This window comes from Melitaea cinxia, chromosome 17 (genome assembly GCF_905220565.1).
Source record: "Melitaea cinxia chromosome 17, ilMelCinx1.1, whole genome shotgun sequence".
In the NCBI taxonomy this organism is placed as follows: Eukaryota; Metazoa; Arthropoda; class Insecta; order Lepidoptera; family Nymphalidae; genus Melitaea; species Melitaea cinxia.
Window position 1 is genome coordinate 2,264,181 of NC_059410.1, and position 13,776 is coordinate 2,277,956.

General features: G+C 33.2%; 1 protein-coding gene and 1 long non-coding RNA gene across 2 annotated transcripts; one reads left to right on the plus strand and one right to left on the minus strand.

Moving 5' to 3' along the window:
• Positions 1 to 400: 400 nt before the first annotated feature.
• On the minus strand, positions 401 to 1,216 carry LOC123661787. Its single transcript, XM_045596726.1, has one exon. It carries the CDS (start codon positions 1,214 to 1,216, stop codon positions 401 to 403), a length of 816 nt encoding a protein of 271 aa, XP_045452682.1.
• Positions 1,217 to 4,777: 3,561 nt separating this feature from the next.
• Positions 4,778 to 5,945, plus strand: LOC123661507. Its single transcript, XR_006744343.1, has 2 exons — positions 4,778 to 5,006; positions 5,085 to 5,945. It is a non-coding gene; the product is annotated as an uncharacterized LOC123661507 (long non-coding RNA).
• The last annotated feature ends 7,831 nt before the right edge of the window (positions 5,946 to 13,776 follow it).

The following is a 13,776-nucleotide window of genomic DNA, read 5'->3' on the forward strand; positions in this document are numbered from 1 at the left end:
TTGACTGATGAAATCGTGCTTGATGATACCGAATGAGCTTGTGTTGTCAACGTCGTAGTGCTATCGATGAGACGCTGGTTACGACAGTCGACTATAAGACCATAATGTGATAAGAAATCCACTCCAATTATAGCTTTGGTTACATCCGCCACGATAAAACGCCAGCTGTAGTCTCGACGAAGCCCTAAGTTTAATTCCAGGTGAGCAAAACCATATGTAGCTATTGTTGATCCATTGGCAGCATATAGTTGGTAATTTGTTGGCGAGCGTCGTTCTTTAAGACACGTACGAGGAAAAACGCATAGATCACTACCAGTATCGACAAGAAATTGCATTTTTGTGCGTTGATCTGTGACAAAAAGGCGACCTGGAATGTTATTTTGGCTGTCGGATGTCGCCATTACCGACTGCCCTTGCAGTTTTCCGACTTAAAGTCGCATGGTTTAATACATTTATTCGCATTTTTTCCAAAAGTGTAATGATACCAACAAACTGGAAACTTCTGATGGTTGGATTGTGATCTGGTACTGCTTGTATCGCGAGTATGACTACGATGACGTCTACGTCCTGATCTTGTTGTATAACTATATGTATTAAGTGCGTTAACTTGCATAGACAGCTCATCGATCTGTTTAGCCATGGATTCTAATACGGATTGAGACGTAGACGTCGACGCAACTTGTGGTGTACGTGGTACTATCTCATGCAAACTGTCAGCCAAATCAGCGAGAGATTGTAGATCTAATGTTTTCTGGGCCGCAATAATGGGTTGAAGTGCTATAGGTAGGCGACTAATCCAAATCGTTTTTGTAAAGTCGTCTGGAATTGAAGGTCCTGCTAAGCGCTGTAGATGACGTAAGAAATTGCTAGGTCGACGGTCACCCAGTTCCTCATGAATGAGTAGCTGCTTGACTTCTTTCTCGCGAGACGCAGATAGTCGTTTAATTAATTCGGATTTTAATAATTCGTACTTGCCTGTTTTTGGGGGTGATACAATTATATCTTTAACTTCAGCAGCATATCTTTGTTCCAAAGTAGAAATAACATAGTAAAATTTAGTATCGTCATCTTTGATACCAGATAATGTGAAATTTCCTTCCAGCTGTGAGAACCAAACTGTAGGTTCTTCGGCCCAAAATGGAGGTGGTTTTACGCCGATACGAAAAACGTCAGTTTCTGTAGGTTCGACCACAGGTTCGACATTTTTTCTTTCCATTTTGTATAAAGTTTAAATGCTTACTTTTTAGTCCGTTCCTATTTTTCAATACGGGGTCACCAGTGTAGTGGCAATTAAGTCTTGTTATTATTTATCGATTAAATAAAAATCTTATATAAATCCACTATCTTTTATTCTTCAGTAAGTTAAGAAATTACAGAATGACAATCAAATTAAATAATTCTAGTGACATGTCAAATTTCTTCTTCCATATAAAATAATTATATAAATCAACATGAAGGTTTTAATTTAAAGACTGTATATAAAAATAAAGTTTGTGTGTACGCCACAAGTCTTTGAACGCTTCGGGCGGCTTTCACCAGCCGCTCTCCACTCCGCTGCCTGCCGATTAGATTCCGGAGTGAAATGGTATATCCAGGTTTCATCCATTGTTACATACCGACGTAAAAAATCCTTTTTATTATAATTCATCAGCGCCAAACATCGCTCTGAATCATTAATACGTTGTTCCTTTTGATTAGTTGTAAGCAAACGCGGCACCCACTTAGAAAAAAGCTTTTTCATGGCCAAATTTTTATGTAAAATAGTGAAAACACTACCAGCTGAAATCTTCACTATCTCGGCTATCTCTCGCACTTTTACCTTCCGATCTTCCAATACGATTTTGAGGACTTGGTTAATACTTTGTTGAGTCACTTGGACGACCTGAGCGTTCCCCATCATCGGTGTCCATGCAACCGCGTTTGAAGTCGGCATACCACCGACAAATGGTTGCTTTAGAGGGAGCTGATCCTGCATAACATTTTATAAGCCATTGCTGTGCTTCAACGGTATTTTTTCCCATTAAAAAACAATGTTTTATTAACACGCGAAACTCGTTTTTTTCCATTGTATCGAAATTACAACCGTAGCGTCACTTAAATGTTTCAAAATCAATAATTTTATTGTTTTTTTTTTTTTTTTTTATGGACTGCACGTTAGTGCATTGCCAATGACGAGCAGGAATTAAGAAAAATGTTCAAAAATTGTGGATAACGGACAAGAGGAATTTATGAGAGGATTCAGAACAGGATAGGAAGAAACAAAATAATATATTTTATGATGAAAAGGAAAAAATAAAAATAAATAAAAAACATATACATTATATTAAATGTCTATATTATTAAGAAATATATAATCCAATACAATTTTATATATATCATACTTTCTAGAAGACAATAAACAATTTATAGATGTAGGAAAAGGAATTTTATATTCAATCAGTGACTCTAGGAAACGGGAGCGGTTGAAAAGTGGACAAGAGAATAAAAGATGGTTAATATCCCCCGTTTCATAACCACAAAAACAGAACGGACTGGAAATAATTTTAAATCTAGCCAGATGGTGTGGAGAACAAGTGTGACCAAGCCTTAGTCTCGATATTATGCTACAGCCTTTTCTATTAAAATCCATATTATAAAACCATGGTTTTACCAAAATTTCAGATTGTAAACTATAATAATACGTTCCTTTTTGCCTACTACTATGATCATAAGACTCTTGCCACGACTTATCCCTACAAAGTTTGGGCAAAGTTAATAAATCTGGGTAGGAAATTTTATATGGAAAAAGGTCACCACTTATTGTAGCTTCTCTAGCCAGAGTATCTGCTCTAACATTTCCCTCTATTCCACAATGGCTAGGGATCCAAGCAAACGTTATTAAAATGCCTTTCTCAGTGCACTCCGTTAATAATTGTCTAATGCCAAATATATAAGGATGCTGTTGTTTAATTTTAAAAGGATTCTTGACAAGAGCTTGAATAGAACTTAATGAATCTGTGAAAACTATGGATTTTTTAAGTTTAGCTAACCTTATATATTCTAAAGCTTTTAAAATGCCTAAGCATTCCCCAGAGAATACTGTACATTCAGGAGGAAGTTTGATTTTTTGAACAATATTATATTGAAAGTGAAAAACTCCTACTCCGACATTACTATTGGCAAAATGTTTTGACGCATCTGTGAAAATATAATGATAATCGCTAAATCGTGTTTTAATTATTCTTTTAAATTTTTCATCAGCCCTAAAAGAATTTGTTTTTTCTATGTCAAAGTTTACAACATTAGGAATAGAAATAAGGGCATTGTATGAACAAGAGAAAATTGGTAAATTACAAGAGCTTTGAATTGGAGCGGAAAGAGATTTCAATTTAAAATAACTTGTAACTAAACACGGGTTTGGTTTATTTGTCCAATACGAACTATTAGAAACAAAGTAAGCAAGTTGTTGGAGCTTTGCAATAATTGGATGATCAGTGACTTGAAGGCAGCGAAAAAGGTATTTGTCTGCCAAATATTGACGACGTAAATGCAAAGGAGGGTCACAGCATTCAGCCTGTAAAGCATTAATAGGGCTAGTTTTCATGGCCCCACAGATGATCCTAAGACATTTACTTTGAATTTTGTCCAATGCTTTAAATCCCGACATAGACCCAGGTTCTAGCAAGAAGGTGCCATATTCTAATATGCTACGTATTAATGCGTTATATATCAATTTTAAGTAAAAAGGATGGGCACCCCACCATACACCTGCAAGACATCTCATAATATTTAAATTTCTCTCACATCTATTTATAATAAAATTAAAGTGAGGAGTTCCTGAAAGCTTTTCGTCTAAAATAATACCTAGAAATTTATGATGGTTTTTTTGCGGTATAATACTGTTGTCATAAGTCACTTGAAGTAATGGAGCTCTACGCATTCGATGAAAAAGAACGACGGAGCTTTTTGATGGTGATAAATCGAGACCATGATTATCTAACCACCGTTTAAGATAACACAGAGATTCCGTTAATTTCGAAGACGCATCATCAATATTATTTCCTTTTATGTATAAAAGTAAGTCATCCGCATATTGCAAAACATCAACATTCTTGTCAATTGCTAAGTCTAAATCATGGGTATACAAATTGAACAACAAGGGGCTTAAAACTGACCCTTGAGGTAAACCGTTGGTGAGGATTCTTAAATATTTTTGGTTATTGTTGTAAAAAATAATTGATCTATCAGTAAGCATATTTATTATAAATGAAATAATTTTGCTGGGGATTTTAAGACTGAATAATTTTTGTCTTAGTATTGATACAATGACATTATCATAGGCATTCGACAGATCTAGGAAGGCTGAAAGCACAAATTTATTTACAGAAAAAGCTAATCTTATATCCGAAGTATATATACCTATATTGTCGAATTGGACGAAGAAAGAAGAGAGTTACTTTCTACGAACCACTCAAGGCGATTTTTAACTAAATGTTCAATTATTTTTAAAAGGACTGATGAAAGAGCTATGGGGCGATATGAGGATGGGAGGAGAGGATCCTTGTTTGTTTTTAATATAGGGATAATAAGTTGACATTTCCATTCTGATGGGATATTGCCAGACTGAAAAATAATGTTTATTATTTTTAGGTATATTGTCAAACTATTGTCATTAAGATGGGAAATAAATGAGTAATATATACCATCAGGTCCAGGGGCAGAGTCTGAGACATAAGATAATACATTTTTTAATTCCGTTTTGCTAAAGGAAGAATTTAATCCTGGAGATTTGTCATGTTCGTCTGCTATGCTATTTTTGTCTAATAGGTTAATATTTATGTTAACTGTTGGAGGAGCAAGTTTATCAAGAAAATCATTTGCTATACTACTGGGGAGTGATACAGAATGGGTTGTATTATATGCTGACTTGAATCTTCTTATCTTTTTCCATACATCTGATGGAGGAGTATGAGGAGATAAGGAGGAGCAGAAATTTCTCCAACCATCACATTTTTTTCTTTTGAAAAGTAATGTAGTACTATTTACAATATTTTTTAATGACAGATAGTTTTCCAAACACATATTGTTATTATATTTTTTTTCAGCCTGTTTTCTTTTTTTTATAGCTTCCGTACAATCTTTATCCCACCAAGGTGGACTAGGAATATGAGAAGGTTCATTTTTCACTGGAAAGATTTCATTAGCACTTTCAATCAAGACATCCGTGAAAACAGGAGCATCAATAAGTGCATCATTAGACAATAATTGTAGCAATTTTGTATCTACTTTATTACTAAATTGCTCCCATGTTTCTGATGTAACATTATTAAGATTATATCTAGGGAGCAGTTTTATGTTCTGTTTTGGTACATTTACATTATTAAAAGCACAAGAAGTGATTACAGGAAAATGATCACTTCCATAGGTTGAACTTAATACAGAACAAGTTAATTGTGGCACAAACTGTGGTGAACAAATAGTTAGGTCCACCACGCTTTTACCTTCAAAAGGCAGAGTCCGCCTTGTAGGCTCTCCAGAATTTATAATACACAAATTATTTACATCAAGAATATCTAAAAGCTTATTACCATAACTGTTACTAACTGAACTACCCCAGGACTGATGCTGGCAGTTAAAATCCCCTGTTATTATTAACGGCTTTGGAAGTGATGCTAAAATATTATTTATTTCGTTTAAAATATTATTAGAAATATGAGAAATATATACAGACACAAAACATATGTTATGTACACTTATAGCTAAAATAGAAAGTTCAGAACTATGTACAGGAATATTAATTAAACTAAAAGGAAGGTTTTTCTCAATGAGAAAGGCTACTCCGCCAAAACCATCTAGTCTATCTTCTCTGATGGTATTGTAATTTTGAAACCTAAGATTATTACTTGGCCTAAGCCAAGTTTCTGAAATACTAAATAAAAAAGGTTTATAATTATTTAATAAATAAATTATGTCGTTTTTTTTATTAATTACACTTCTGGCGTTCCACTGTATAATTATCTGGGAACTGTCCATTTTGAATTATATTTACGATACACTGTATTAAAGGGGCAACGATGGACGGTAAACTTTTGTTGTTTTGTAAATAACTCTGTAATAGTGAAAGCACATCTGAAATTTTGGCAAAATTATTTTTAGAGTTAATAATATCTATTGGAGTTGAATTTTTTTCAAATTCATTGAATGAAAATTCTTTTATTATATTTTTATGAGCAATTTTATCATAACCTATATTAGGCTTAATAGGATCCCGAGGTCTAGATATAAATGTTTTTTTGTATGATTTATTAGGATTTTGGCTAATATTTACTTCTTTACTAACTTCTGAATAAGATTTGTATGACGTTGGTATCTCTTTATTAGCCTCTGCATATGATACACACTTTTCAGCCATATGTACTTTAATAGATTTTTGCCTATTGAATTCAGGGCACGCTTTACTATTTGCCATATGGTTGCCAGAACATAAACAGCAAAAATAATTATCATCATTGGCATTGCATGACTCTGATGTGTGCTCCTGACCACACTTTAAACACCTAGGCTTAGACCTGCACTGCAATTTTGTGTGTCCATAACGACAACATTTGTAGCATTGGATTGTGGGAAAGATGTAAAGCTCGACTGGAAGAGAATTGTAACATATAAAAATTCTTTTTGGGAGGACCCTACCATCAAAATAAATTACTACTGATTGTGTGGGCTTCCACACAGTAGCGCCTTCAACAACAGTTTTGTAATTTAAACGTCTAACCTTTACAACTTTACCACAACCAATAGGTGTAGAAATATTTTTTATAATTTCTTCTGGGGACCATTCTATTGGCACACCCCTAACGATACCGATTCTAATAACATTAAAAGATGGTATAAAAGCGTGATAACCATTTTCAAGAAGCAGGCTATTATTTAAAAAAGAATTCGCATCTTTAAAATTATTAAATGCTACAGAAATTCGGTTTCGTCCTATCTTTTTCAAGCTGCCGTTAATAATATTATATATTTTATTTTTCATAAGGAAATCTCCGAATGTGATTGGGTGTAAAATCGTTCCATCGTTATCACCTTTTGTAATTTTTTGAACATGAATTAAATATGGAGACACGTCATTTTCATTATAAATATTTCTGCCTATGGGATTTTTAGAGACAGTGTTATCAGATTGGAGCTGTGATTGTGGTACCGAAACGGGGACATTTTTATTAATTTCATTTTTATTCGTCTCATCTGATTTCTCAGACTCCGAACAATGACAACCAACTTTTTGGTTTCCCGCGTTTTTTCTAACTTTTTTATTACATTGTTTGCAAATTTTATGAAGACGAGATCTCTTAAGTGGCTTTTTAGTCATAGAATGATCAGTTTCAATACTCGATTCATCGTAATCAATGGTAATAAAATTGCTAGGTTGCGGAATATATTGTGCATTAAAATCATTCCCGCCACCCGGGTCCGGAGGTTCGTTCATTCTATAAATATTTACATAGACTTACCAAAAATAGAAGAAAAACAAACTAAATACAAAACTTAAACTAAATAACTAAATATATACACTTTACACCTGATCTGAACTATATTTAAAATAATTTTAGCAGTAGCAAGAAAAAACACAACCGCGCGCGTTTAAGTTTCCCGCTCGTTTTTTCCTAATTTTATTGTTCCATTTTTAAAAATTTGACACATATTCTTGTATTGATAGCCAGTACTTTTTAAAAATCAAAAGAGTTTTTAATATATGCGCCATTTCCAGGTTAGTCTCGGGACTTATTGAACGATCTAGTAGTTTATTTATTGTTTTATAAATTTCGTTTTCATCAAATCTCTTTCATAATAAAGAAATATTCTGAAATTTATCATTTAAATACATTATACATTAAATTCTGGTTTATTATTGGTTTATATAATAATGTTATGAATGATGTTAGGGGACTTTAATGGATGGGTTGGAGTGAAGCGTGATGGGTATGAAAGAGTCCTGGGTACGTTTGGGGATGAGAGAGTGAATGACAATGGGAGAAGCCTGCTTGAAGTATGCTTGGAATGGAATCTTTGCGTGGCCAACACAATGTTTGACCACAAAAAGATCCATTTGAATACAATAGTTGAGGGTGAGTCTAGAAGTATGATTGATTTTGTAATAGTGGATGAAAGACTGAGGATGAATTCAGATGAATATTTTGCAATGGAATGTAAATAGTTAATTCAAAAGATTAGAAAATATTAAACTACTTATGAATGAGTTAGATCCAACCTGCATTTGTATACAGGAAACAAATTTTTCTGCTAATTACAATGCTGCCATAAAGGGATTTAACTGCTTTTATAAAAATCGTACACATAATAACAGAGCTGGCGCGCGCTGGTAGCGTTGCTATTTATATTAAACCATATACTCTTCTTGGACTAATTAATAATAATAATAATAATAATAATATACTTTATTGCACATTTAAATAAAGAACAAAATTTACATTACAAGCTATATAGTAACAAATTGTGCAACCAGGCGATCTTATTGCTAAAAAGCAATCCCTTCCAGACAACCTGATAAAGAAAGGGATATTACTTTTCAGATGGGCAGGTGGTATATAAATATAAATAAGTAAAAAGATAGAATATATAACAATATGCATACATTATACACATACGTACGCAACAAAAAATAAATCAAATATAAAATATAATATAATAGCCATGAAAATAAAATTTCCGTTTACATTAACATTATGTAACGTTTATCTTCCAAATAGTACCTCAATTACTAAAAACGACCTTAATGATCTTATTAAACAATTACCAGCACCGTTTCTTATTCTGGGCGACTTTAACAGTTATCATTATTACTGAGGCTCTGAAAAATGTGATACTCGGGGCAAAATAATAGTAGATTGGCTAGAAGGCCATGACATAATAATCTTAAATACCGGTAAACCAACACATTTTGACAATAACACTGGCCGCACCAATAACATAGATTTGACTTTAGCTTCACAAAATATTGCAACATATTTTGAATGGAATGCTTTAGACGATTTATACGATAGTGACCATTTTCCTATTTTCACACAAACCTATTCACGACAAACAATTCCAAAAAAGATTCAAGTCCCCAAAAAATGGATTTTTGATAAAGCAGACTGGTCTTTATTTCAGGATGAAGTTAATAAAAATATTTTCAACTTATTTGACTTAGATAATTTAAATTGTAATATGACTTCTATAGACGAAGTAGTTCTAGATTAAATAATTTAATAATTGATGCAGCAAATAAATCGATACCAAAAACTTCAGAAAGCTTCAAAACTAATAACGTGCCCTGGTGGAATGATGACTGTAAAATAGCTGTAAAAGAATCTAAAAAAGCCTTCAGAAATTTTAAGAAACATGCTAAAGCCAACCCTGATTCCAAGTATAGTTTCTTTTTGTACTCAATTGTGCTTAACAACAGCGATGATTCGCTTACAGCCAATCCAAAAGAAACCTCTAACCTACTTGCTAATAACTTTGCAGCAAATTCAAGTAGTCAAAATTAATTACCAATTCAAGATATATAAATTCACTGAAGAAAATAAAACAAATTATGAATTAAGTACTAATACCGATCCAATTAACAAAGAAACTTCTATGCACGAATTATTGTCAGTACTATCGCAAAGCAGCAATTGCAGTCCTAGTCCGGATACTATTTATTTATTGTTTTTATTCTTTTATTTTATTTTATTTGGTACACCAACAGCACATAAAACATTATATGAGTACAAATTGTACATTTGGACTAAGCCATTTACAGGTATTCGCATATGGTTATTTAAATGATGAGACCATCAAATAATGACAATAAATCTACAAAACAGAACAAAAATCCCTGAAGATGAGGAATGTTTCAGTATTTAAGAATTTGTTGCACCCCCGACGCGGGGGCCAAAGAACTCCAAAGCAAACAATCTACTCACATTCTGAGGCTTAGTACGGAACAATTCTAATTCGTCATTATTTTTGACAGTTTGTTAAAAAACTCACTCACTCGAATAATGAATGAATTGCGGCGGTAATTAGTATTAACTTTAGGAATTGCCAGCGTTTGGGTACGTGTAGTTGGCAATCTGCGAGGAACCCAGATGCTAACTTTTTCCAGCAAAGCAGGGCAATCAATGATGACATCGACAATTTTTAAGAGATACGTAATATCAAAAAGTCGCCGTCTCTTTTCCAAGGGTAAGAAGTGGTATCTATTGCATCTCGCCTCATAACCGCGATCCGATTGCTCACACTTGTATTGTAGATACCTCAAGAACCTTTTCTGTACTGACTCAACAAGGGAAATATACACGTTATATTGTGGATTCCAAACCATAGAGGCATACTCAAGGATAGTGCGCATGTAAGCACAATAAAGTATTTTAATCGATTTAATAGATTTAAATTCATGTGTAGACCTTATAATGAAACCAAGAGCCTTGGAGGCCTTTTTCACTGCGTAATCAATGTGCTTATCAAATAAAAGTTTAGAATCTTGAATGAGCCCCAAGCCCTTCATAGATGTAACTTTGTTAAGCGGCTTAGTGTTGATTTTTATACAGATAATTTATAGTGTTATATTTTCCAGAAAAAGTCATAGCAAAACACTTGGAAACATTCAAATCAAGCTTGTTTTGAGTGCAATACTGCACAAAATTATTAAGATCACCAGAAGTGTTAGTGGCCATAAAAATTTTAGTGTCGTCCGCATATAATAAAACTTTGGCAGATTTGAAACATAAAGCGATGTCGTTAATAAATATGATGAAAAGCAAAGGCCCTAACAAAGAGCCTTGAGGCACGCCAGAAGGAATCGATAGCCACGAAGACGTAAAACCATTTATTGCAAGCGCCTGGGATCTATTACTGATATAAGAAGTAAACCATCTAAATAAGTTGCCATGTAGGTATACCGGCTTTATACAGTTTCTCGAGGAGCAACAGGTGATCTATATGATCAAAAGCTTTACTGAAATCAGTAAAAATGCAATCGACCTGTAGGCCTGAGTCCATTTTTGAAGAGGTGTATTCATTAAAAACTAAAAGGTTGGACACCGTCGATCTCTGTCTTAAGAAACCATGTTGTTCTGGAGTAAAAGAAGACTGCAGTGCAGGATACACCTGACGGTAAACAACCTTCTCGAATATTTTGGTAAAGACACACAACTTAGATATAGGCCTATAATTTTTCATATTAGAACGGTCACCACTTTTATGTACGGGCGTGACGAATGCTGATTTCCAGGTCATTGGCACTATACTTTCTCTTAAGGAACGCTTGAAAATAGTGCATAGAGGCGTAACCGGGGTTATACCACTGGGCCCAGCGCCCTGGTTCATGTCAGTAGTTTTCAGCAATATTTCAACCTCCTTCGGATCAATATTTATATCACCAACACTAAAATTATTTTGGCACTGATTATCAAGATAAGGTGTACAGCTGTTAGTGTTGGAAACGAGAAAATTAAATTGAAAATATTCTGCAAATAAATTACACACTGATTGTCCAGTATCTCTTGATTGATCCTCATATGTCATCACCGATGCTAGCGCCCGGGAGGGCGAGGCCCTTTAGCGACTTTGTGTAAGATCAGAAAAGGCGGGGGTTATTTATAACTGAGTTTTCTACTTTACATATGTAGGACTGATAACACTGACCTTCCAATCTTATGGCTCGTTCTCTTAGAAATGAATAAGTTTCGTAATCGTACCGGTTACCATATTTTTTATATTTTTTAAAATATTTGAATTTTTCTTTTAAAACCTTTTTCAAGGCGGCGTTGTACCAAATAAAAAAAGAACTACTACAGATAATTTTGTGAAGTATAAATTCGTCACGAACAATGGCCAGAATACGATAAAAATTATGAACACAGTCGTCAATAGAACCGCTCGATAATAAAACATTCCAATCTATTTTTGACAATTTTGAATTAATTTCTACATAATTTCCTTCTTTGTAATTGAACAAAGTTCGCTTATTGACAGATACAAATCTAGGCATGTCTAAATTTAATTCGATGAAAATTGATCTATGATGTGGATCCTCTGAGACAATTTATTTGATCAAGTTTTCATTGAAAATGGTTTGCCGCAAGGATCAGTTTTAAGTGTTATTCTATTTCTACTGGCCATTAATGATGTAATTTCGTATATAGACAAACCTGTGAAAAGTTTCTTATTTGCGGATGACTTGACTATTACTTGCGGTGGCAAAACCTTGGATCCTACGTTAACACTTATTCAAAATACACTTAATAATCTCCAAAAATGGTATAAAAAGTCCGGATTAAAGTTTTCAAAGTGGGGTGCTGATAAAAATTATTTGATTAATACATACAAAGCTCTTATTAGACTAAAATTAGATTATGGTTCTATATTCTATGATTCTGCTAAGCAACGTAGCTTAAAATGTTTAGAAAGTATTCATAACAATGCTTTAAGACTAAGTATTGGTGCTAAATGCACAATCATGAGTATTTTGGCAGAATCAGGGGAAATGCCACTTTATTTGAGAAGAAAACAACTAATATTAATATATACCGTAAACATAATTTCCTAACAATCCAGTCCAATATATGATTATTTTACTAAATCCTCATCTAAAGCTGTGTACGAGATTCGCCCAAACCTTACACAACCATTACACATCCGAGCTGAAAAATACTTGAAAGAATTGAATCTGTGCTTTCTGCAGTTTTCCAAAAAAAAAAATACCGTCCTATGACCCGTGGGACATTTGTGAATTTCCTATCAATCTAGAACTGACACATTTTTTTAAAGATAACACCCCACCATCGGTGTATAAAAATTTATTTAATGAAATTATCTATATAAATAAGGATAGCAAGCAGTTTTATACAGATGGTTCGGTGATAAATAACAAACCAGGATGTGCCGTAGTCTCTCACAATAATACCTCGCTTTACAAACTTTTAGATTTCCACAAGATTTTCAGTTGTGAAGCTATTGCTTCACAACTGAAAATCACTAATATTAGAAATTAAAGAATTAATGGCAAATTTAATTAACAATAAATATATATTTGAAATAATCTGGATCCCTAGTCATATAGGTATTATAGGTAACGAGAAAGACGATTTAGAAGCTAAAAAAGCAGCAAACTTGTACTTAATAGATTTTTCTATTAAGGCAAACGCGACTGATTTCAAGAATCATATCATTAAATATAAAATAAAAACTTTATAGGATACTCTTTGGAGGAATAACAATACGAGTAAATTATATGAGATCAGAAATTCTATTTTTGATAAGTTTTCTTCATCGTTTAATAATAGAAAAGATCAAACCATTATTACTAGGCTCCGTATTGGGCACACAAACATGACCCATGTATACATTATGAAAAAGATTAGTAAACCAAAATGTAAATGCGGGATGGATTTAACAGTAAAACATATTCTAGTAGCTTGTCAGGCCTATAATAGAGATAAATTAAAATGTAACCTACGTAATAACTTAAAAGATTGTTTAACTGAAAATGACCTTATACAGACAGTAAAAATTTTGAAAAAGATAAATATGTACAAGACTATATAAATGTTATTATTGTAGTCGCTAATGACCTAAGCTGTTAAAAAGCGACTTAAAAAAAATAAAAAAAAATAACTATATTAGACTTGAAATGAATTAAATTGGTCCGATCCTTAGTAGACATATCTGGAGAACATTGTGCAAAAACTTTAAATTTGTAGACTTTGAAAGTTGAGTGAAAACAATTTTGAAAACTACCTCCTGAAT

Excerpts from the sequence above, each read along its gene's own strand:
- LOC123661787 (XM_045596726.1), bottom strand. The coding sequence starts at position 1,216 with ATGGAAAGAAAAAATGTCGAACCTGTGGTCGAACCTACAGAAACTGAC.